This window comes from Parasteatoda tepidariorum, chromosome 8 (genome assembly GCF_043381705.1).
Source record: "Parasteatoda tepidariorum isolate YZ-2023 chromosome 8, CAS_Ptep_4.0, whole genome shotgun sequence".
Lineage (NCBI taxonomy): Eukaryota > Metazoa > Arthropoda > Arachnida > Araneae > Theridiidae > Parasteatoda > Parasteatoda tepidariorum.
This window is the reverse complement of record NC_092211.1, coordinates 3702504-3724800: the sequence shown is the minus strand read 5'-3', so window position 1 is coordinate 3724800 and position 22297 is coordinate 3702504. Positions and strand designations below refer to the sequence as shown.

Sequence of the window (22297 nt, the reverse complement as noted above, 5' to 3'; positions counted from 1 at the left end):
GGTCCAAAAAACTGAGATTTTTTCTCAAATAATATCTCAAAAAGCTATAAAATAGTTTGGATGTGATTATTTTTATTTTTGTTACATTTTACTAAATAAATATTTTTTTAATTAATGCAACCTCAATTGAACTTTTAATTTGCAATTGAAATACAACTAAAGTACACTTTCGTAATAATTAAAAGATATGATTGATTTAGACTGCTCTTCTTTATAATAATGGCATTTTCTATACATTGAACAATTTATTTAAAAAAATAAATCAATAATTTTTGTAATAAAATTGTCTGTTGAATGAAATGAATTACATGAAAATTATTTGACTTGTTTTAAAAAATGACGCAAAAATTAGTAAAATACAAATTTTATTTATGTTTAATAAATTTAAAATAACACTTAATATAATAACAAATTAACTATGAAACAAAAAATAATATTTAAACTAAAAATTTAATATTATAACTAAAAATAAACATTTAATTAAACTTAATGCTAACTTTGAAAATTTTTCAAATCAATGCATTTCTAAATTTTACTAAATTTCCAATAATATTTTAAAACTAAGAAAAAACAAAAACAACGTTCATTAAAATCCGTTTAAAATTTAATAAAATTGTTGTTCTCCTTTCGTTTGGTATGCATCAGAAATATAGCAAGAAAGGAGTGCTGTATTGTCACTTTCCTGCATAATAACAATTTATGCAGAAAAACACTTTTACAGACATGCAAAAAGATTTTTCTTCTTCAGAATGGTATGCCTAACGCGATTGATTTTTTATGCGTCGATTTAATTCAAACAGATTCATTAACTACACTATTAGTGTAAAGTTTTTCAAATTAATAACATCCCTCTATTGACAACGGTAGAGAGCAGTATTTTTAGAGCTTGTTTCAACTTCCGGTTTGTTTGTATTGATTTTGATTTTTTTTAAACATAATCTTTCGACTTATTTTTTAATAAAATTATTTGTTTTCGATGACGAAAAATTCATTTCCCTGGGCCATCGCGGCTAATGCTCTATTCATTGAGAAACCGTGGGTCTCTATGCGAATATTGCAAAAATGAATAGTGTGTATGAAATATATGAATATTGTTCATGGATTTTTTTTCAGACCCTGTCCAAGAAGTAGTCTTCCAGTAGTGATGCTCACCCTCTATCAGAGAGACACCACAGAAGGAATCTGCAGGCACTTTCAGAACCTCATTCGAACTCTTATAGAACACAAGACAACTCCCGACTTTTGGAAATTGCCGGTAAGTCATGTCAATTTTTGCATTTTCACTAGAACTTTTAAACAGTGTTCGGAATAAAAGCATTCAAAAGTTAAGGTTTATTGGAATGTACCTACCTATTAGACTACACAACGTGACATTTATTGAATTAAATAATAAGTAATAATTCCGGAAAATACTGAGTTCAAATATTCAAAGCAAATTTTTAGAGTAACTGCAGATTACTAATTTAGTTCATGGAATGTCCGATTTGCCTGCTTTCAATGCAGAAAAATATCAAAATTGCGCAAGTGTCGATATATCGGTAACTCCTGAATGACAGAATTCAGATCCGAAATAGTCAGGAAGTTGCGTTAACCCTTTGACGCAGATGGGACACCAATATCTTTTATATATATATTTTTTCTGACTCTCTAATTATAAACAGAAATATATTTTAGTAACTTTTAATAATAAAAAAAGTTTCACAGCGACTAAAAAAATTTTGTTAGATTATCAGAGTTATATTTCTACTAAAATATAAAATCCAAAAAAAGTAGTTTGAAAGAAAAAAAATTCTTCCGTTCATATTCAAAAATTTCTTATGATTAAATAATTTTGCAAATTAAAGAAATTTCAATCATGAAAAACTATTTCTTTTACATAAAAATAGCTTTGAATAAGTGCAAATTTAAAAACAATTATTGTTTGGAAGTGAGCCGTGTTTGGAATATTTTACTTTTAACGCCGAAAAGGACACTGCTGTTTCATGCTGTATTTCATAACAATAAATTATTTAAATAAGAAACAATAAATTATTAAATATAATGTTTTTCACTAATTTTGTCCTAAATGATAACAAAATAATAGAAAAGTTCGAAAAATAGGACTAAAAAAATTCTGTTTTAAAATGTTAACTTTGTTTCTTTACTCACAAAAATAGAGTTGAAGAAACATTGAGTTTCTTCGATTTAACATAAACATTCATGTTTATGTTATGTTACAAAAAACAATAAGAGTGCGCATGCTAAAAAATCGCAACATGTTTTGCTTTTAATTGCCAAGTCACAAATTCCGAAGTTATTAACTTTTTTCTTTTATTTATCACAGCAATTGTTACCCGGTAATTTTCTGTGACTCCTTTGATTATAAATTTGCTCTAAAATTTTTGGCATTAGCCCTTTCAGATTTGAAAATGTACCAGTAATCAGCAATAAGCAAGAAGGAAAAACTTTTCTAGATATTTAGTAATACAATTTCGCATCCTGTCAAGTTTATATACGTATGTCATGAAGTAACTGATCATACGCACTTTCAAGAGGGGGAAAAAAAGAAGAAAAAAAATCATGAACGTGTATATAATCCACGGAGCAACAATTTCTTTTATTTTTATCTGTAATTTCGTTATAATAAGCCATAACTTCCTCATGCTATATTTTATACTCTTTTTCTGGGATTAAATTAGTTACTTTTGCAGTTTGAAGTTATCCCATTTTGTAACAATAAAAAGAAGAAAAAAAAGGATATATTTAAAACTTATAAATTGTGCAGGCACTTAATCTTCTCAATAAGTAATTCAATTAAAATGGCAGCATTTAATGCATTTCAATAAAATACTTTAAGCTAATTACTTGATGGTGAACTTTTCAAAACACACAATATTCCACAGAGTAATATTTCGCATTCACTTTCGCACTTAAGTAATATTTTTTTAAGGAAAAATTAAAAATAAGCTGTGGTTAGTCAAATGATAGTTAGTTAATTTTAAAATGTACTTTTTGCGTTGTACAAAACAATGCTCTGACAAAATATTTGGGGGACCGGAAAGTAATGTCGTTTCGGTGCATTAAATATTCATTAGCCTTAAAATCTAATTCATTTTATTCGATCCTTTTCGATTCATTTTTGATCCGGCATTGAAAAGTTGCTGCTAACGAAGGTGAATAAATTATAGATTAAAAATAAAACCTTCATAACAAATATCAAATGCTTCGAAACGATATTCAAATGTCAAACGATATCAGAACGATATCAAATGCTCCAAAACGACTTTCCGGTCCCCCTTAATAATTCATTTATGAAGCAAAAATTCTAGGAAAGAAAGATAGCGTCAAAGCAACAGTAGAAGAGGGGGAAATATATCAAGATTTTGATTGTTAAATTTATTCTTGTAGTTTAAACATGGTATTAGGCAGTTTAATAATTAAAATTTGTACAATTTCTACATTTAATGCTAGGTTAATTTTTTTCTGCATTTAACGCGATCTTTCCTTATTATACTCTTACATACAAAAAGAATTATGAAATATCTTGTATATACAGGTGTCTTGTAATGTCCATCTTTAATATTGATATTTTAGAGCTCATGAGAAAAAAAAAAGACTTTGAGAAAAGTACTAAATATTTTTTTAAGTTTTCAATGACCAATCACTAAATTAACCCGAAATATATAGAAATAATCTAAAACCAACACAGACTTCCTAACGAAAGGCCATTTCCCATAGACAAATAGACTTGTTTTTGTTTATTTTAATCTCTCTTTTTCTCTTCTCAAACTTAAGTCCCGCAGTGGACTGATCGTTAAGACACGGTTCCCAGCAGATCACCGAAGTCAAGCATCACTGGCTGTGGTCAGTGTGCGCGTAGGGACCGAGGGTGTGCGGTATTGGTCCTCGTTAAACTGTTCTACCGTAAAGTGCTCGACTTCGCGTGCAGGTCGTCGGGCTACCGAAGCGGGGGTGCCATCTCCTCTGCAGAGGATCAAAATTGTGATGAATCAGAATGAACTACAACAACAACTTCTCAAACTTAATCTCTAACCTGGTCATAATTTTGAAACATTCTTGATTCTTTTTATCACTTAAATATTAGTTTGTAACTTGCAATGTGATGAGTATACATTTTTCACATCATCATTATGAAAACTCGAAAAACGTATATGAAGACAATATAATGATAAGCCACATTTTTTCAATTGTTCACAAGAATGTTTTTAGAAAAAGGCCCTACGATTCCAATGAAAGCAATAAATTGACTACTAAATCTTACTACGCAAAGTACTAATTTGAGAAAAAAATACCGTGGGGCTAATTGACGCAAAAGAGTCTCTTCTGGAGAAAAGGAAATCTCTATTACTATATTGCTAGTGGGCTGCGCCTCCTGCTCGCTAATGCTCGCCAATCCCCGAAAATTGCTACGCAATCTTATATGGTTTGCTTCGCACACTAAGGTCGCTTCGCTCGCTACTAACTTAGGTACATTACAAATGCACAAAATTCTAAGAATTCAAAACAATCAGATAATTATTAGATAATCATTCAAACCCATATAAAAACATTTTTTTGAAAAAAAAATTAAATCTTTTTAGTAAATACTAAGTCATTAAAATAAATTTGGATTCAAATAAATGACATGTAATTCGTTAAACCTATTAGAGATGTGCTATAATGTAATTTGTGATATAAATCAAAAATCGTCAAATAAATTCGTAATATATAAATTCGTGAAAGAAAGCGCTTTCGACAAAATACTAAAATAGAGATCTATCGACAAAGACTACTCACTTCTGCCTAGCTTAATAGTATGAGATTGCCGCAGCTGATGTTGTCTGGTTATTTCAGTTTCCGTTTTTAAAAGCGCTATATATTGAGCCATCTCAGCTAGATTTGGCATGTGACATTTTTAGCGGCAATCATTGGTCGATTCGCCGTGTAAGAGAAATAGTAACGTAAACAAAACAAAGCAAACGTTGCCACCATCGGAAAGGAAATACAGCTAAAATTTGGGAGCCACGTAAGAGAATTATATATATTAGATGTTATTTCAAGCCCTTCCTATTAAAAGAGGTAGAGACTTTATTGAACTCCCATTATAATATGACAAAAAATAGTTTACGTTTGTGCATTTGTTTCAGATTATGGTTGCCGATTTGAGTAACAAACATAAAGAAATGGTGTTGGACATATGTGCTGAAACTATCAATGAAATACAAACAGAAAATCTAAGTTTGTCCTTCCCTGGAAAGAGTCCCGAGCAAATGATTCAACTATTAAAGGTAATGTTGTTGTAAAATTACTATGTTGTTGATTTAAATATTCTTAATTTAAATATCCTACTTAGCTGATTTCAATATATTCAATTTAAATATCACCTGGAATTCTAATAAAAAAATGTAATGCTAAGTGAAACTTTTTAACGGTTTTGAAATATGAAGAACAACTCCATATAAAGGACATCTTCTATACAAAAAACATGGTCCCGGTTCCTTAGAATAGAGGGATTATATGTTTACCTCGTTATTAGGGACATTCCATTTAAGAGACTTTAAGAAAGTTTCAAGAATTTAGGTAGAGAAATGTAAAATATAAATTGAAATAAAGTTTTTTTTTTTTTTTTTTTTTTAAAANTTTTTTTTTTTTTTTTTTTTTGCTATTACGTTTATCCCTCTCTTTTGATAATTGCGGTTGCAAGGGAGGAGAAGGAGCAATAAATTGGAACATTTCAAAGAGGTTCAGAAAAATTTCACATTAAAAGAGTTTCAGAGAGTAATAGATTAAGAAAAAATGCTTTATTGGAAAAAAACCCGAATGCTTGAAACACCGAGACATGCTTTACACATGCAGTGGTGTTCAATTGGTTTTCTTCGAAAACAAGAAATATTTCCGTAACAGGAGTATCCTTGGTAGAAAAGGCAAAAGAAATTGTGACATATCAGGACTTCAAAGAATCAAACGCAAATTTAAGCAAAGACATAACATTACTCAATGATTATATGTATAGTTAAGAAAAATCAGTAAGTCGAAACTTTAAAAGACTAAATGTAGCAAACTAGATAAAGAAAAGAAAAGGTTGTTGTTTTTACCAGCAATACCAGCGAACCTGCTTGGTGACACCAAGTGAATTTAAGGCAGAGGGAGCGTTTCTTGTTTTTCAGTGGCGTTATCTGTAGATAAAGAATACTACTTCAGACACACACGTCACAGCCCGTTTTAAAGGGGGATCCATTCTTTCATCCACAGATTGTAATTTTGTCCTGAACCAGAGATTGATCAATCTTCTATTCAATACCCCCAGAGATATTGATTTGTTATGGGAACTTAGAAGATTTTGTGACCCGACATATTTAATGTGCACCAGTCATCATTTACTCCATAGAGAGTCTTCGGCCGGCGGGTATCAAACTCGCGATCTCATGATCCCAACTCCTTACTAACCCGGATATCTCAGTCCTTAAAAAAAGTAAAATAGCTAACACTAATTAAACTATTTTTTGGTTTTCTTGTCCCTTCTGAAAGTACTTTTGCAAACAATCAACAGTTCGCTAGAAATTTTACTGTTAATGAAATTATTAGTTTTTAATGTAATGAAATATTATTATTTTTGTAACGTACGTACTATTTCAATTTCAGGAAAAAATTTTACGACCCTGTCTTTTGTCTTATCCAGAATTTCTGAGAAGGAACACACAGGAAGTGATGCGGAACGTGACCACGACTGATCCCAGTTACTTCCTGTCTATTGTAGAACTCTTACAATCATCAACTTGTACAATACTGGATTACAAAAAAGTGGATATGATGTTTAAGGTAAAGAATTATATCGGTTTAACAAAAATTTTTCTTTCATATGTCAAATTTCATTTGGTATCATACGTAATTCATTTCAAGCAACAGATAAGTACAAGCACAAAAAGAACGGAAGTTGTACATAACTTAAAATTCCGAATGAAACAATGCCATTTATTTATATTATCTTAATTATATACTATATAATAAGCATTATTCAGACTCGTATTGATGAACTGTTAAGATTTGGAATTTTTACTCTTATGACTATATCATTTTTACTGCATGCCTTTTTCTGCTACACTTGGCTAGATTTTTTTACTTAAATTTTTTCAATAAGCAGAATTAGTAAAATAGCATCATTTATTTATTTATTTATTTATTTATTTATTTATTTATTTATTTATTTATATGAAATAACATTAGTTAAATAACAGTTCGGACGGGTTCACAAAAAACGTTCACCTTAATTAACTGTTCCATATTTTCCGGGTTAATTATAGTGGGATTAGATAGTACATATATTAAGTGCGGAGTTTTCAGAACACTCTGGGTGAGTAATGGATAATTATGCGAGTTAATTGTGTATTAATGTGAATAAAGGATACTCACATAAGTTTAAAATTCAACTAATGAAGATTCAATAATTTTTAAATTTTTTTCCTTCTTATTTCAGAGTCCAGGTATAGATCCAGCGATTCGAGATATGTGGCGGGTATGGGGCCACGAACAAATCTCTCGAAAGGTTTTCCCAGTGACTATGGCTGTGGCCACCCCTCTTACGAAGTTGGGTCCTCTGTATGGTCACTTACCAACTGTGTCTGATACGGGGCCTGAGGCTGTGGTTAGTGTTGGTACGCTGTCTCATGTCCCTGTCAAAGAAGGTCTTCAGAGTGTTATAAAATGTCTGAAGTCGCAAGATATATCACAAATAAGTAAGAAACAAGTTACAGTTCCATTATTTTGGACATTTTACTGTTAAGTGTTAAAAATAATACCTTTATGTTACGTAATCAGAACCAAATAGTTAAAATGCTTACTACTATTTTATAATATGATTTTCAAATCAGTTGCTCAACATGATTATTTTATGTTATTTTTTATACAATCCATGAAATTATACAATTATTAATCTGTGAATCCATTTTATTGAATGTTTCAGATAACTTCTACTTTTATGTTACTTAAAATATTGTTGGAATTTTATTTATATAATTGACTTTAGTAGAAAATATAAGACTTTCAGGTAACAAATTAATTTCAGTTTAAAAAAATCTATTGGGGATACAAACAAGTTTTTTTTTTTTTTGAATTTTGTAGAAATGGGGGTTTTGTTGTGCAAAAATAGATAGCAATTTAATCACGTATTTTCGAATTCAAAGTAATTTTAATCTTTTTGTAATGATCGAACTGTTCAAACACCAGTTGAAAAAACAACTGGTGTTCTAAGCATCGACGTATTTTTGTTCTTCTATTTCTCTGAAAAATGGAAGTATTGCTCAAATAGGTCATAATCAAGACGAGGGTGATCATCAATGTATCTTAATATCAATGTCTGCCAAAAACGGCGAGTGTGGTAGGATATTCTATTCAAGTGCTGCAAGGAAGTTTTTGACTTATGTTGAAGCATTTTCTTTCCGTGTATCTTGGCTTCATTTCGTCCATTATCGTTTGCTAAAAGGCAAAGCACTCTCATACCAGTTAGTAGTATGCAAAAGGGATGGTGTCAGAGAGTATAAGACTCGCTATTTTAAAACCAATCTCAAGATTTAAGCAAGATGATCATTTCGCGCAACTATCACCTTTGCTTATTAGACAAACTAGAAACCGATTTTTATTTGTGTGATTATCAAGCCTCCACTTCAGATAAAACCCAATTCGTTTTACTATGGCTTGTAATTACTTAAAAAAATTATCCATAATCATTAGTAACAGTATTGGCAACCTTTTTCTTGTTTTACACCAATGATTACGACGATTGGTGAATTGCAAGTGTTCCCCTCGTTTTATACGTCCTCGTCCTCGTTTTATGTCCCCCATCTCTGTATCTTTAAGTTTTTTTCTTCTTTGCTTCTTTTATAGTTCTTTGTTAGTCACTTATGGATCTTCGAAATCACTCATAAACTAAAATTGGTTGGGTATGCTCTCTGTAAGCCTTAGCAAGAAAGCTTCTTATGGTTGGAAAAGTAATTCTCCATACAAATGCTATTTCAATGGCAAAAAAATTGAAAAGTTTGGAGTTCAATAATTGTTCTTAGCACTGCTATTGAATGAGACGTACATAAATAAATAAATAAATGGACCACCCTGAATAACTTTTGATCTAATGATCGGATCTTCACGTTGTAGAACTCAATCTCAATGGTTGGAAGGGAAGACTTCAAATTTGCTAATTTTAAATACAGACGATAATTTAAGTTATGAAATCAGACACTAAAACGTACTTGAATAAAAATACCTTTTTTTTCGACGGATTTGGATTTCTGACCCCCAAAATAAGGGGGGGGGAGCCGCAATCTGGAAAAAATTATCGCAATAGTTTGATCAGGAGAGTGCTGAAATGTTTGGACCCCTTAATATTAATTTTACTTTTTGCGTATTTTGCTATGTCTCGAGAACTTTTTAAACGAATTAAAAAAAATTTTACGCACAATTATGAAACTCGTTTATCCAAAGAATGTTTTATACAAAAAATAAGTTTCAGTAAATATATTTTTTTTTTAAATAATGGACGAAATTTTTTTAAAATATAAGTGGGGCATTTTTTGCATCATTTTAAAGAATATAATTTTAAAGGGCAAGAAATAAAATTTGAGCAAAATAGGTTTGAAAGTTCCTGAGTTAAATTGAATTTTAAAGTAATCAGATATTTACCTATTTCAAGTGACATTAAAAGTGAAACAATGCATAAATCACCATTGCATCCTAAAATAGGTGTAACGAAGATACATTATCGCATCCAATATAGAACATGACTTTTTCAATATCCTCGGAAAACTGAAGACAAAAATTATTAAAACGAAAAACACAGTAAGAGTAATAAACAAATGTGGGGAATTTTGGCGAAAAGAATATATTAAAAAAAAATTATGCTTTTCTTGTACTAACTGACTTAATATGCCTTTTTTTATTAATGTGTTTGTGGAACAGAAAAAGAAAATGAAGAAAAAACGAATTTATAAACACGTTAATTTATTACAGAATAAATTGAAAGTCCTGAGCCTGAGAAATTGTAAATGAACACTTTTAAAAGCGTTATTTTCGCTTGAATTTTATAGAAGATCGTTCCTTATTTAAGATGATTTTTCACGATTCTTTCAATGTCGTTAAGGTATTCAATAAAGTCGTAAAGGTATTTTTTTCAAAACAAATGTTTTGAAAATAGTCGGATACCTTAAATATAGAACGAACTGTAATTTAAGTAAATAAAATAGAAAGTATATATATATATATTATGGATGTTACTTTTATATGATTAAATGAGTGATGTGATACTTTCCAGAACTCAAAGGCTCGGATCACGACTCAAAGTTTCATTCTTGCAACTGCAGTGTATGCAAAATACAACCTCAAACAAGGCGCAATACAAGAGTTAGATTGTATGGAGATTTAGCAAAACAAACAAGTAAGAAATTATCATTTCACCATAAATATTATAGTAAAAAGCTTTCATAATTCGCAGTTAAATGTATAATTCGAATTACATTAAAATATTTTACATATTTAACTATATTTTCGAAATTACTGGATTAATAATTACCATAAAGGCATGGAATACTTTACCAAAATTCATGTGTAATCCTTTCACAGCTAGTGTTGTTTCTAAATTTTCTTCACCTTTCCATAAAGGTGCGTTTTCTTTGAAATTTTGTTCCAAACAGACATGATGCTCCACTGACTCTTTAAAATTTGCAGCTTTCACACACTAAATTGATTAAAATTTTTAAAAAAATTAATGAAAAAATTGTTTAGAAACTAGCTTGTTAGTATCGGTAGCTGGAATTTCATTGGTATTTGGAGATTTCAGTTTTCCTGAAATAATAATTTTCTTCTGTTTGCTTATAAAATATCTTGGAAGTTTTACGAAAAATTTGACAGTCAATATGCAGGTCAAATCAATCACTAAACACAAATCATCTACAAAACAGGGCTGGAAAAATTATGATTTTCTTGAAAAATTTAAATTTTTTTTTTAAATCAGATTTTTCTTACTTAAATATTGTTTTTCAGATTTACCAACCAAAGCACCTGTTAAAATATATTAACAATAATTATCATTAAAAAAAATACTGTATCCTGTATTGTATTATTATTTCTTTATTAAAAACAAATCACTGCTCAGATATTGTAACAAAAATGCGCCAATCACGAAGACTTATTTGTAAAGTTACATGTGAAATTTGCTACGTCATTCTGTAGGTCAAAAAAGGTTTCTATGAGCGACTTTGGTGATCATAGTAATTCGTCATGCATACCCTGTTACATAATAATGAGTACATAATAAGTCCTCTGTGTTCCCATTACAAATGAATACCTCTGGAGGTACTGATCCAGGATTATTCTTGTCTTCAGTGTTGGGTTCAAAATTACAAGGCTACGGATTTAAAATTGGTAGTCGTAAACTCAAATTTGGGTCAGCTGTTCAACGACGGTTATAAAATATAGTTGTAAAATAACTACAAGCTACTGTTTATTTCCTTCTTTTCGCTAGTTTAAACAGAGCTATTTTTTAAAATATTAATTTTAGTCTTAAAAAAAACGATAAAGAATTATCACAATATTGTTGATAAAACTTGTTTTAATCATTGCTTGAGAAAAATCTCCTTTAGAAACTTTATAAACATATATGCGCCAAATATATGCGCCAAAGACATATATGCGCCAAAATCATGTACTCTTGAAAGTGGTTTTATTTTATTTTATTTATTTTTTCTATAACAGTCGTTGAACAGTCACCCAATTTTGGGTTTACTACTACCAATGTTCATCTCCTTAGCCTTGTAATTTTGAATCTAATCCAAAAGACAAGGAAACTCCTGGATCAAGTATTGGGAGAAATTTGCCCCTTCGTGGAGGACTTTATGATGGAACTAACCCACATAACCCGGAGGACTTTTTGATGGAACTGATCCGTGTTTGCGCTACATGGAGACGAAGACCACGAGAATCTCCCCTGGTTAACCTAAAGGGAAGGAGACTCTAGCTCATGATCTGTCTACCACTGAGGATATTTCAAGTCAGCAGTGTAGTCGATGTGAACCGGGTGCGGGATTCGTATAGACCAGCCATCGCTGGGATTCGAACGCGGTTCACGTCATTAGAAGGAGAACGCTCTATCCCCTGAGTTACCACGGCTCTCCAAATTTAATATATGTACTGCCGAAGCAAGTACTTTTAGAAGAAAAAAAACATTTATGTTGCATTGAGATTTAAAACTTCGTGAAACTCCGCCAAAACGAACAGCAGTCAGCTACTCGTACATAAAATAATAGCACATATTTTTTAAGCAAAAAACTTTTTCTAATGCAACTACAACAAAAAATGGAATCTTTTTCAGATTCTTCGGTGTCTAAATTATATCATAAAGTAACGATTAGATCTGATCCACAACATGGTCATAACTCAATCTAAATTTCGGCTTATCGAACTCAATCTAAATTTCGGCTTATCGAACTCAATCTAAATTTCTTCAACTTTTGAGAAGATAATCGTTTGACGGTTTACAGTTTTTAATCGTTTAGCGGTTGCTTTTTCAATAGATTCAATTTACAATTTTTTACGGGAATCAATATTTTAAGTGTTTCTGTCAGAAAATTAATTACAGTAAGAAATTTAAAATCTTAAAGAATGACGAAACACAATTCAGGAGTTTTACGAACTAAGTACTAATGAATTTGGTTTGATCATTCTACTTTAAATAAACCAATCAAATTTTCAATTTATGGATGTATTTTTTTATAAATTTTTATTTTGACGAAAAAGGGACAAGGCAATACTTTCGCTGCATCGTCGGAAAATATTTTGTATTAAAATGAAAAGTTTGTTTTCAATAAATTTGATTTCTACCTAAAATCATTTATTTATAACGAAAACAGAAGGTAAGAATATCGATACTCTTCTCTTAAGGTTAAAACCGATTAGACTTTCAGTTTGTTTTCGTCAGAACAGTTTGGACCGGGCTCCAAAAGCTCCGCGTCTTGAAACTGACCCACCGAAAAACCGAAAATCACGAAGTCACCTTTAAAGTAGGGTGAAATTCAAGAATAATAATACAAATTTTAATTATTATTCATCATTTTCAGCATCAAGCTCTGAATGTTCTGCTTTCCATCTCCCTCTTCAAAAGAGACAAACTTCCTCAACCACCGACGATTTCTGCAGCAGATCATCCGTCACATCTTTTCGACTTCAATCCAGCGTCTCCTCCTTCTCTTACCATCATCGACATCACCACAGCTCCTACCTATCATCCTCCGAAGAGGCATCCAGATCTCACACGGACTATCATCAGTCATTCGACGCTGTTCATGCAGAATCCATTCAGAATCGAACTAATTACGGATCTTCTTCCAGCCACGTTGTGCAACCTGTGCCACATTATCTACCCATCAACCTGAAGGCATTCTCTCAAAGGATGCTCTACGGATACCCAATGCTCAACAAACCACAGTACCCTATGCCCATAACAACGAGACCGACTCACTGAACTAAAAGTTTAAAAAAAAATCTATATATGACACTTGCACTGATGATAGCTTTGGACCAACCAAATGAACCGAACTATAAAATCGAAATTTTTGCGGAGATGAGCTGCAATATACAGGGTTATCTCTAAATAAAACTTTTGCCGTATATTTTCATAATTATCTTAGAAAATGAATACTTATATATATATTAGGCATCACAAAATTTTTTAAAATAAGCAGTGTAAAGTTAATGGAAATAATAATAATAGAACATGAATCAACTTCTATCCATATAAACGAAACTTTCTAATAATAATAGAACATGAATCAACTTCTATCCATATAAACGAAACTTTCTAATAATAATAGAACATGAATCAACTTTTATCCATATAAACGAAACTTTCATCTCATCATTAACCTATCAAACTGAAAGCGTTTTCAAAAGTGAATCTCCATCATGCGTTCAATAAGCTAACATACCTTCCGCAAATAACAAGACTAACTGACAACTCACTGAAGCGAACGTTTATCAGCGAAGAACAGCTGTCAGAGACTTTGCTGAATGCATTGAAAAGCAATGATATCTTTGGATAAACAAATTGCACAAAATTTTTGATACTAGACAGAAAATTGAAGTTTTTGAGGTGCTGAGGTGTTGGGTGTTCTCATTACACTACCTTTACATTTTTAAACTTCTTGTAGAAAATGGATTAATAAGTACTTATACATAATAGGCGTCACAAAAAATATTAAAATAAGTAGTACAGAGTTAATTAAAATAAAAATGTATGAATCTCATTCTTCCATCTATATAAACGCAACCATTGCCACATCATAAACTTAAAAAGCTGGAGGCGTTTTTAAAATTGATTCTCCATCACATGTTCAACAAGTCAGCGTACCTTTTGCGGATAACAACGAGACTGACTCATTAGAATGAACTTTTTCAAGAAATACCTATTTGAGTTTTTGATGAAGCAATGATCTACAAAAAATAATATTTTGTACTGGGCTTAAGATTTTGCATCATTTAGCAATGGTATACAGGGTGTGCCCTGAACATCATCTTTACCCTATATTTTCATGACTATCGTAAGAATAATAAACACTTACTTAGTGGCATCACAAAGAAATATTCAATGAAGAAATACTTAATAGAAATATAACAACCACATCATATTAATCAAGCCATTACACCTCAACTGTTGACAACGAGACTGATTCACGGATGCGAAGATTTTCATAAATATCTACCTGAGATTTGATGAGTGTACTAACAATTCGGATATTAGTGCTTAGGCCAAAATCAAATGATATCTATGGACCTGAAAAATGATATCTTTAGATCTGAAAAATAATATCTTTTGTACCAAGCTTAAGTACTTGAGATTTTACATAGTTTAGGATTGATAAACACGTACAGGTATAATAAACTCTAAACGCCGTATTTGTCATGTATTTTAATACTTCTCGTAAGAAATGGATTGGTAACCACATACATAGCTGACGTCACAAACAAGTATGTGATTGAAAAATGCAAAAATTAATAAAAATGCAAACAAAAACCGTGAATCCTCTTCCATCTACGAAAATACAACCTGTTATCTCATATACTCAACAAACTACAACGCCATCTGTTGATTATAATGGGACTGACTAACTAAATCAAGTGTTTTAAAAAGATATCTAGCAGTAGTCAATATCTTAAATGAGGGCAAGAGTGATGTCTTTGGACCAACAAAATATTATTTTATTGTACAATGCTAAATAATGTTACGTTTTTCTGCAATAGTGTTCTGCAAACACTACCCTTTCAGTATGTTTTCCAACATTCTCATAGAAAATAATTTTAGCTCATTAACTATACACTTCTCTCCAAAATCTATGTATTTTTCAGTTTATTTCTTGAAGAGGAGAATATCACCTCAAAATTTAAAATGCAATTTTCTCCGCAAATAAATTTAAATTGAAAATTAAATTATGTGTTGTTGTTTTTCTTTGAGAAAAATGAAAAGAAAAATTGGGGCTCATGATTCGTAGAGCTAATAATTATCTACACAAGCGAATATATAATTAAAAAATAAGTAAAAAATTCTCTGTTGTAGTTCAAATTAGTTGGATTAAAAATTTTAAACCGATTTTCGATTAGGAATTACCAGATATCCCAAAAAAAGGCTGATAATTTGAAAAATCAATCAGATAAAAATGAAAGAAAATAGGAATAGAGTTCAAGTTTGCTGTCTTCTGCTTAATAAACCAGATAATTATTTCTCGCTAAGCTTCGAAATTAGTTAAAATTCCACAGCATATGAGGTTTCTGAATGGAGAATTAAGTAAAAAATGTTTCTTGCCCCGTTTCAAACGAGTTCAACAAAAATATTTTCATTGGTGTCTGATAGTTTTGTAATCAGAATGCATCGCGGTGTTGCTTAAAATGGCAGTTCATAGTCGATTTATAGTTATTTTTAGTTAAGATCGTCATCTGTAGACTTACTTTTGCATTTATTTTGAAAAATGATGGTTATAAATTAAATCGCTTTTTCAGATTTAAAAAATCGTTTGTCGAACTTTTGGAATTACAGATATTAAGTATAACCGGTATTATTTTCCTCTGCAAACTCTAAAACTTACTTATTTATACTATAAACTTAAACAATAGTTCAAAAAATTTTGAAATGTAAGGTATGCAAAACTTTTTCCTCAATTTATTCTGAGTTTTTTTTAATAGCTAAACACCAAATTTGAACAAAATCGGTCAAATAATTTTTGCATTATCAAGTTTAATACGTTAACGAAATGCTAAATTCATTTTGTTTATAATTATTATTCGTATTAATGTTATTTTTATTGTTTTTATTATTATTATATCTCTTAATAAATATTTGAAATTACAACCATACTAATTTTTTGTGCTTTGGCTAACTACTAAGTGAACTATGTATGTGATTGTTAAAAGCAGACGAACTTTTTAATTTTTTTTTCAGTTCAGTTTTTTATTGTTTTGTTTTATAATATGCCCGTTCTAATGCATTTCTTTTCACATGTTCTTTCTATGAAAAAAGTCTTTTAATTTACTTAATTTAGCCTTCAATTAACCTTATAATTTAACTTAAATATATTTAACTTTAATTTTATTAGCACTATTAAGATTAACATTAAAATTCTGAAGTTAAAATCAATTTGTGATAAGACAAAATCTCAGTTTATGAAAAAATATAATTATAATATTTGACAAGATAATATAATTATGATATTTTAAGAGATTTGATTATAATAATATTTGAGAGAAAGAGCTGTTTATGTCCATAAAAGCTGATTCTGAGAAGCAAAAGCATTTCAAGGCAGACAGAAGCCGTTTTCCACTGTGTAATAACTCTCGTAAGGGTCCGTTTTTCCGCATAATTGATTTATCAAAACTTAGTAATTCTCAAAGTACTACACAGATTGCGATCCATGAATTGTCTAAAACCGTTCCTCCTCTTTATTCAATTTAATTTTAATTTAATCGCAAATATTTTTACCAATAAAGAAAGCTTAACATATTTTATTTAGGCCAAATTCTTAGGTATTTGAAGTTAATTTATGTAAGAAATAGATATGCTGTGTTATACATTGTTCCTGAAATGCATTTTTCTGTAATAATAACATTATTTCTTGATAAGGAATTTGAGTACACATTATGTAAAAGAGATGGCAGCACTGTAGTCAAAAAACTTTTCAGAAATTCTGTTCATTATCCTCATACGAAAATAAAAAAATCTATGTAATATGATCTGAAGTTGAAAAAGTTTTTTTTAAGGAAATCGATTTAAAGAAGTTTTAATATAAATAATACAGAATTAATTTATTGATATAATACTTTCGTAAATCTGATAAAGATCATTAAAACTCGCCGTTTTCGATTATAATAAATAAATGTCGTGGAAACAAGAAACTGATATTAAAACAAAAATTGAGATCAAATTTCCTTGGTCCTTTAAATAATAAAGTTTTCAAAGTTTAATAAAGTTTTCAAAGAAACGTACGAATCAATTTGATATAATTTTATCTAAGCAATTATAAAAGTTGAACTGATATTTAATTGATGCTGTTATTTTTTTTCTTTTCAAAGACAGAAGAATTTAGTTTGAAGTTTAAGGGATTTAAATTAGCTCATAATTTTCCACAATGTGCCACTTATAAAATTTTTAAGCAGTACTTCAATTATTTGACAGCAGGTGAAAAGATAAATAGGCTTTATATTTTTGCTAAAACATCAATTTTATTTTTTTTTTAAAAATAGATTTTCAAATATTTTGTAAAATGTGAAGTTTAATAACAAATTCTATTCTTTGAATTTTAAAATATGGACGTATATTTTTAAAAATTATTCCTTAAATTCGCAAAAATTTTATTAAATATTTAAAAGTTTTTTTAATAAAAAATATTAATAGTCTATTTTAATTAAAAGTTTCAAATTATGCATTATATTATTATTTAAGAATTATACTTACTTATTGCTTAGGTATTTTTATTTTATTCAATTCTATTAATTATATATTTTTATTTTATTATATAATAAATTATTTAATAAATTTTACTTTTGAATGTGTTTACTCAATATTGGGCAACAAAAAATTTAAGAACATACTTTTTCAGTCAGAACTTTTTTTAAATATATATAAAATATAAAAAAGAATTTAATTTCAGCATTTTACTAAATAAAATAAAATATTTTTTCAAAAATTTGAAACTTAATAACACTTTTATAAACGCTTAACAAAAGTTAAGGAATGTGCAATTCACAATTGTACGTTGTTACCATTTTTTAATTAAAATAAGTTTAAAAACGAAAAAAACTTGAAATGCTCTTTGTCAAGTATCGCCATCTATCTTAAGTCTTAAGAACTTAAAAGTTGACAGTTGAATGACCTAGGAACTTAAGAATCGGTGTTACATCAAAGGAGATACCTCCTAAGTACTGAGACATAAAAAAGCGTTATTTTACTGCCCCCACGCTGTTACAGAATGCTCGTAAAATCAGTATGAGGTAAACAGCGTGCTATCGTCTTCCTGTCGTGCAAGAACGCGTGAAATTAATGACTAATGTTTTTTTTTCTCTTTATTTCTTTTTTGATGTTCTCTACATTTTTTTTTCTAAGAAAAAAAGAAGCAGAAGCTTGAAATGAAATTTTATGACAAATAACATAAGAGTTTAGAGTAAAAGTTACGAGAATAAGTTTTTTTATGGTTTCAGAAAACTGTAGAGAAAAATATTGCCATATTTTTCCTTGTAAAAAGTAAGAATATATTTTCATTAATTATTTTTGAAATAAATCTAATTTTTTAAAATATCATTAGGCTTATTGACCAGATTTAATGTGTCTTACCAGGTAGACGGAAAAAATGGTTCCGGAAAAAGAGGTACGGAAAAAAAGGTCCCGGTAAAAAAGGTCCCTGGAAAAAAAGGTACGAAAAAAAGGGTCCCTGGAAAAAAAGTTCCCGGAAAAAATGGTCCCGGAAATAAAGGTACCTCCATATAAGAAACAAAAGTTGGATAAAAAGCACTTTGAAAACGCGCGACACGAAAAAAAAAAAAAAATAGCCATGCGGAACAGCAAACAGCGCTTCAATCTAATCTTCTCATTTCAAATATTTTCCCTTACAGAGTTTTCCCTACACAGGTACCTTTTTTACCGGGACCTTTTTTTCCGTACCTTTTTTTCCGGGACCTTTTTTTTCCAGGTACCTTTTTTACCGGGACCTTTTTTCCCGTACCTTTTTTTCCTAGAATCGTCTTACCATACCTTATGAGAACATCCGACGACCTAGTTATAATTGAATAAAATCATTTAATATACATAATTCAAGTTTAATTATTTGCATTGTATAAAGAAACAGGCTGGTAAGTCCGCATTTCAAGAACATGTAACAACATTTGTATATTTAATGATTCGCACATTTAAATATGTGATATTATAAATGATTTTAATGATTCACAGAGTTTATAAAAATAAACCATCAGTTTAAAAAAAAAATTAATCAAAAAAAAACTGCTATAATATTAATGTATTTAATGATTTGCAAAGATTAAAAAATAAACTTAGGTTAAATTAAGAAACGGAAGAAAAAATGTCAGTATATTTGTGGGACTTTTAAGAATATAATTTTTTTAAGAATACAAGATAACATTGATGCATATACTACTGCCCTGTTTGGTTTAAAGAAATAAACGTACAAATTAACTTCTTCATATTTTTTTTAAATTATGCTATAACATTTATACATTTAATGACTTGCATAGTTTAAAAGAAATTAAACAAATAGTTTAAAAAAATTAAAAAAAAAAAAGCAACAGATTACATTAGTGTTTGCATGATTTACAATTTAAATTTTTTATGAACATGAGATATGATTTGCTATCGTGATTGCACACACATATTATGATTCAATGAACGGTTCCATGTATATTGTCGTGTGGACTCAGTTCAACGAGATAGACTTACAATATAAGAGAAAAAAGGTAAGGACTTCAGCTCGGATCAAGTTAGTAGTTCGACGTAACGAGCATAAATTGCGCAGTGGAGAAAAAATATTCAGTCATTACGCATGGATTTGTTGGAGTGGTATGTTACTCCTCATAGCATATTGAGCTAAAGTTTCGGTCGCGTGTGGGCAACAGGTATATTTTATTTAACAGATAACGTTGTTGTAGTTGTAGTTCATTTACGTCTCACTAGAGTCTCATTATGTCTCACAATGGGCTATTGGCTACGGTCTGGAAAACATCCCTGAGGATGATCCGAAGACATATGCCATCATAATTTTGATCCTTCGTAGAGGGGATGGCAACCCCGCTTCGGTAGCCCGATGACCTGCATGTGAAGTCGAGCACTTTATGGTAGAACAGTTTAACTAGGACCAATAACGCACACCGTCGGTCCCTACGCAGGCTGATCAAAATGGTCACCCACCCGCGCACTGACCGTAGCCAGTAATGCTTGACTTCAGTGATCTGCTGTGAACCGTGTCTTAACATTCAGTGCAATGCCGGACTGCAGATAACGTAAGTGATGTTATTCTGTGTGCATGTCATAACTGAATTGGTATAAAAAAGCACGGATTGTTGAAAATAGTTGTCACTTCACTATAATGCTGCATCAATAATTTACGATACTATGTCGTGGTGTCCGGGTGATGTACGATGTTACATATTTATGCTGCATTATAGATAATTATTTTTCAGTTGTTTGCTGCATCGAGATGGTACTGTATTTAATAAATGTACTTAAATCTACAAGATTTAAAATATGAGTTACCACTTACACTCACTATCGACTGCGCGGCCACGAATCCACAAACCTTTGATTTACAATATGGAATCTAAAATATAATTACGAGGTAAAAGTGAAATTAAATCTTCAATTTTCAGTATGGCTGAGTGTATTAATGGAACAGTTTTTGCCTTTCCAATTCTTGGAGATTTTAATTACGAAAGCTTTAAAATTTATATGAATGTTTTGCTAATTGAAAAAGGATGCTGGGATCTTTATACAGGATAGGAAAAAACACTTGACAATTTAGCAGCTGAAAGAGACAAATTGGCCTATCTCCTGCGAAAACAGCGCGCTTACACGACAATATACATAGGAATAGACAGAAAATATCAATCTGTAATTGCTGGTCCCGCAGTGGACTGATCGTTAAGACACGGTTCCCAGCAGATCACCGAAGTCAAGCATCACTGGCTGCGGTCAGTGTGCGGGTGGGTGACCACTTGGATCAGTCTACGTAGGGACCGAGGGTGTGCGGTATTGGCCCTCGTTAAACTGTGCTACCGTAAAGTGCTCGACTTCCCGCGCAGGTCGTCGGGCTACCGAAGCGGGGGTGTCATCCCCTCCGCAGAGGATCAAAATTGTGATGGCAAGTCTTCGGATCATCCTCCGGGATGTTTCCCAGACCGTCGCCAATAGCCCATTGTGCAGCTCTAGTGCGACGTAAATTAACAACAACAACAACAACAACAATTGCTGATACTGAACAAGGTAAGAGAGCTTGGAAAACACTGAAAGTAAACTTACCCGTAGCTCCAGAGCTCTTCGGGCTAATTTGAAAGATGATTTCTTTAACGCAAGATTTTTACCTGACTAAAAGACGATCGGAATATACAGCATAAGAATTGTGTAGAAAAATAAACAAATTAAGGTTTTACAATGCACTTAATACTAGTGTATTTTCAACTGATAAGATATCTGCCGCCTGAATATGATAATCTGATAGAGATTCTCTGTTCAATAAAAGATGAAGAATTTGCGATAAATTCGGGGTCTGGAAGGATTGAGCTCAAACAAAAATTCCGTTTCATGAACATCCATTGACTTCATGAACTTCATTGAACATCCTACCTGAACTAACCAAATTTAAGCATCTAATTTGCTTTAACATCTTTAATGTGCAAAATGACATTGGGGCACAAAGTTATCCCATTTTTTTGAGGCAGTAGCCATATAACGATGCAGATTATTCTTAATTAATTGGAATAATCAAGCAAATAAAATGCTTTCTCAAAATATTCCTTCGCTTCCAAAATTATGTAAATACAAAAATCCTAACTTTTCCAAGTTAAACAAAAAATCTAGACTTCTACAAAATACAAAGCTTTCGGAAGAAAAAAAAATTGGTTCCCCTCTTCCATGCATAAATGTTGACACTGTCGTTGACACCCCCTGAAGGTGTTGCCCCAAGAAATGTTCGAACATTTTAGAGAGAGGGAGGAGAGAAGGAAATCGTAAAGCTTATCAGAGAGAGGGAGAGCCTGTTTTACAAGCAATGAGGGAAACAACCTCAGAGCC

The 22297-nt window shown here is 30.7% G+C and overlaps 1 protein-coding gene across 2 annotated transcripts in view; it reads left to right on the top strand.

Moving 5' to 3' along the window:
- The window catches only part of LOC107446022 (uncharacterized), a 26314-nt gene extending 10870 nt beyond the window's left edge, over positions 1–15444 (top strand). The window contains exons 3-8 of one of the 2 annotated variants that reach the window (XM_043048303.2): positions 1114–1255; positions 5127–5267; positions 6622–6798; positions 7454–7712; positions 10280–10402; positions 13080–15444. In XM_043048303.2, coding sequence (XP_042904237.2) covers positions 1114–1255; positions 5127–5267; positions 6622–6798; positions 7454–7712; positions 10280–10402; positions 13080–13483 — 1246 coding nt within the window. In that variant the 3' untranslated portion in view covers positions 13484–15444. The remainder of the gene's footprint in view (positions 1–1113; positions 1256–5126; positions 5268–6621; positions 6799–7453; positions 7713–10279; positions 10403–13079) is intronic. The other variant, XM_071184336.1, reaches the window with a different exon arrangement.
- Positions 15445–22297: the final 6853 nt, after the last annotated feature.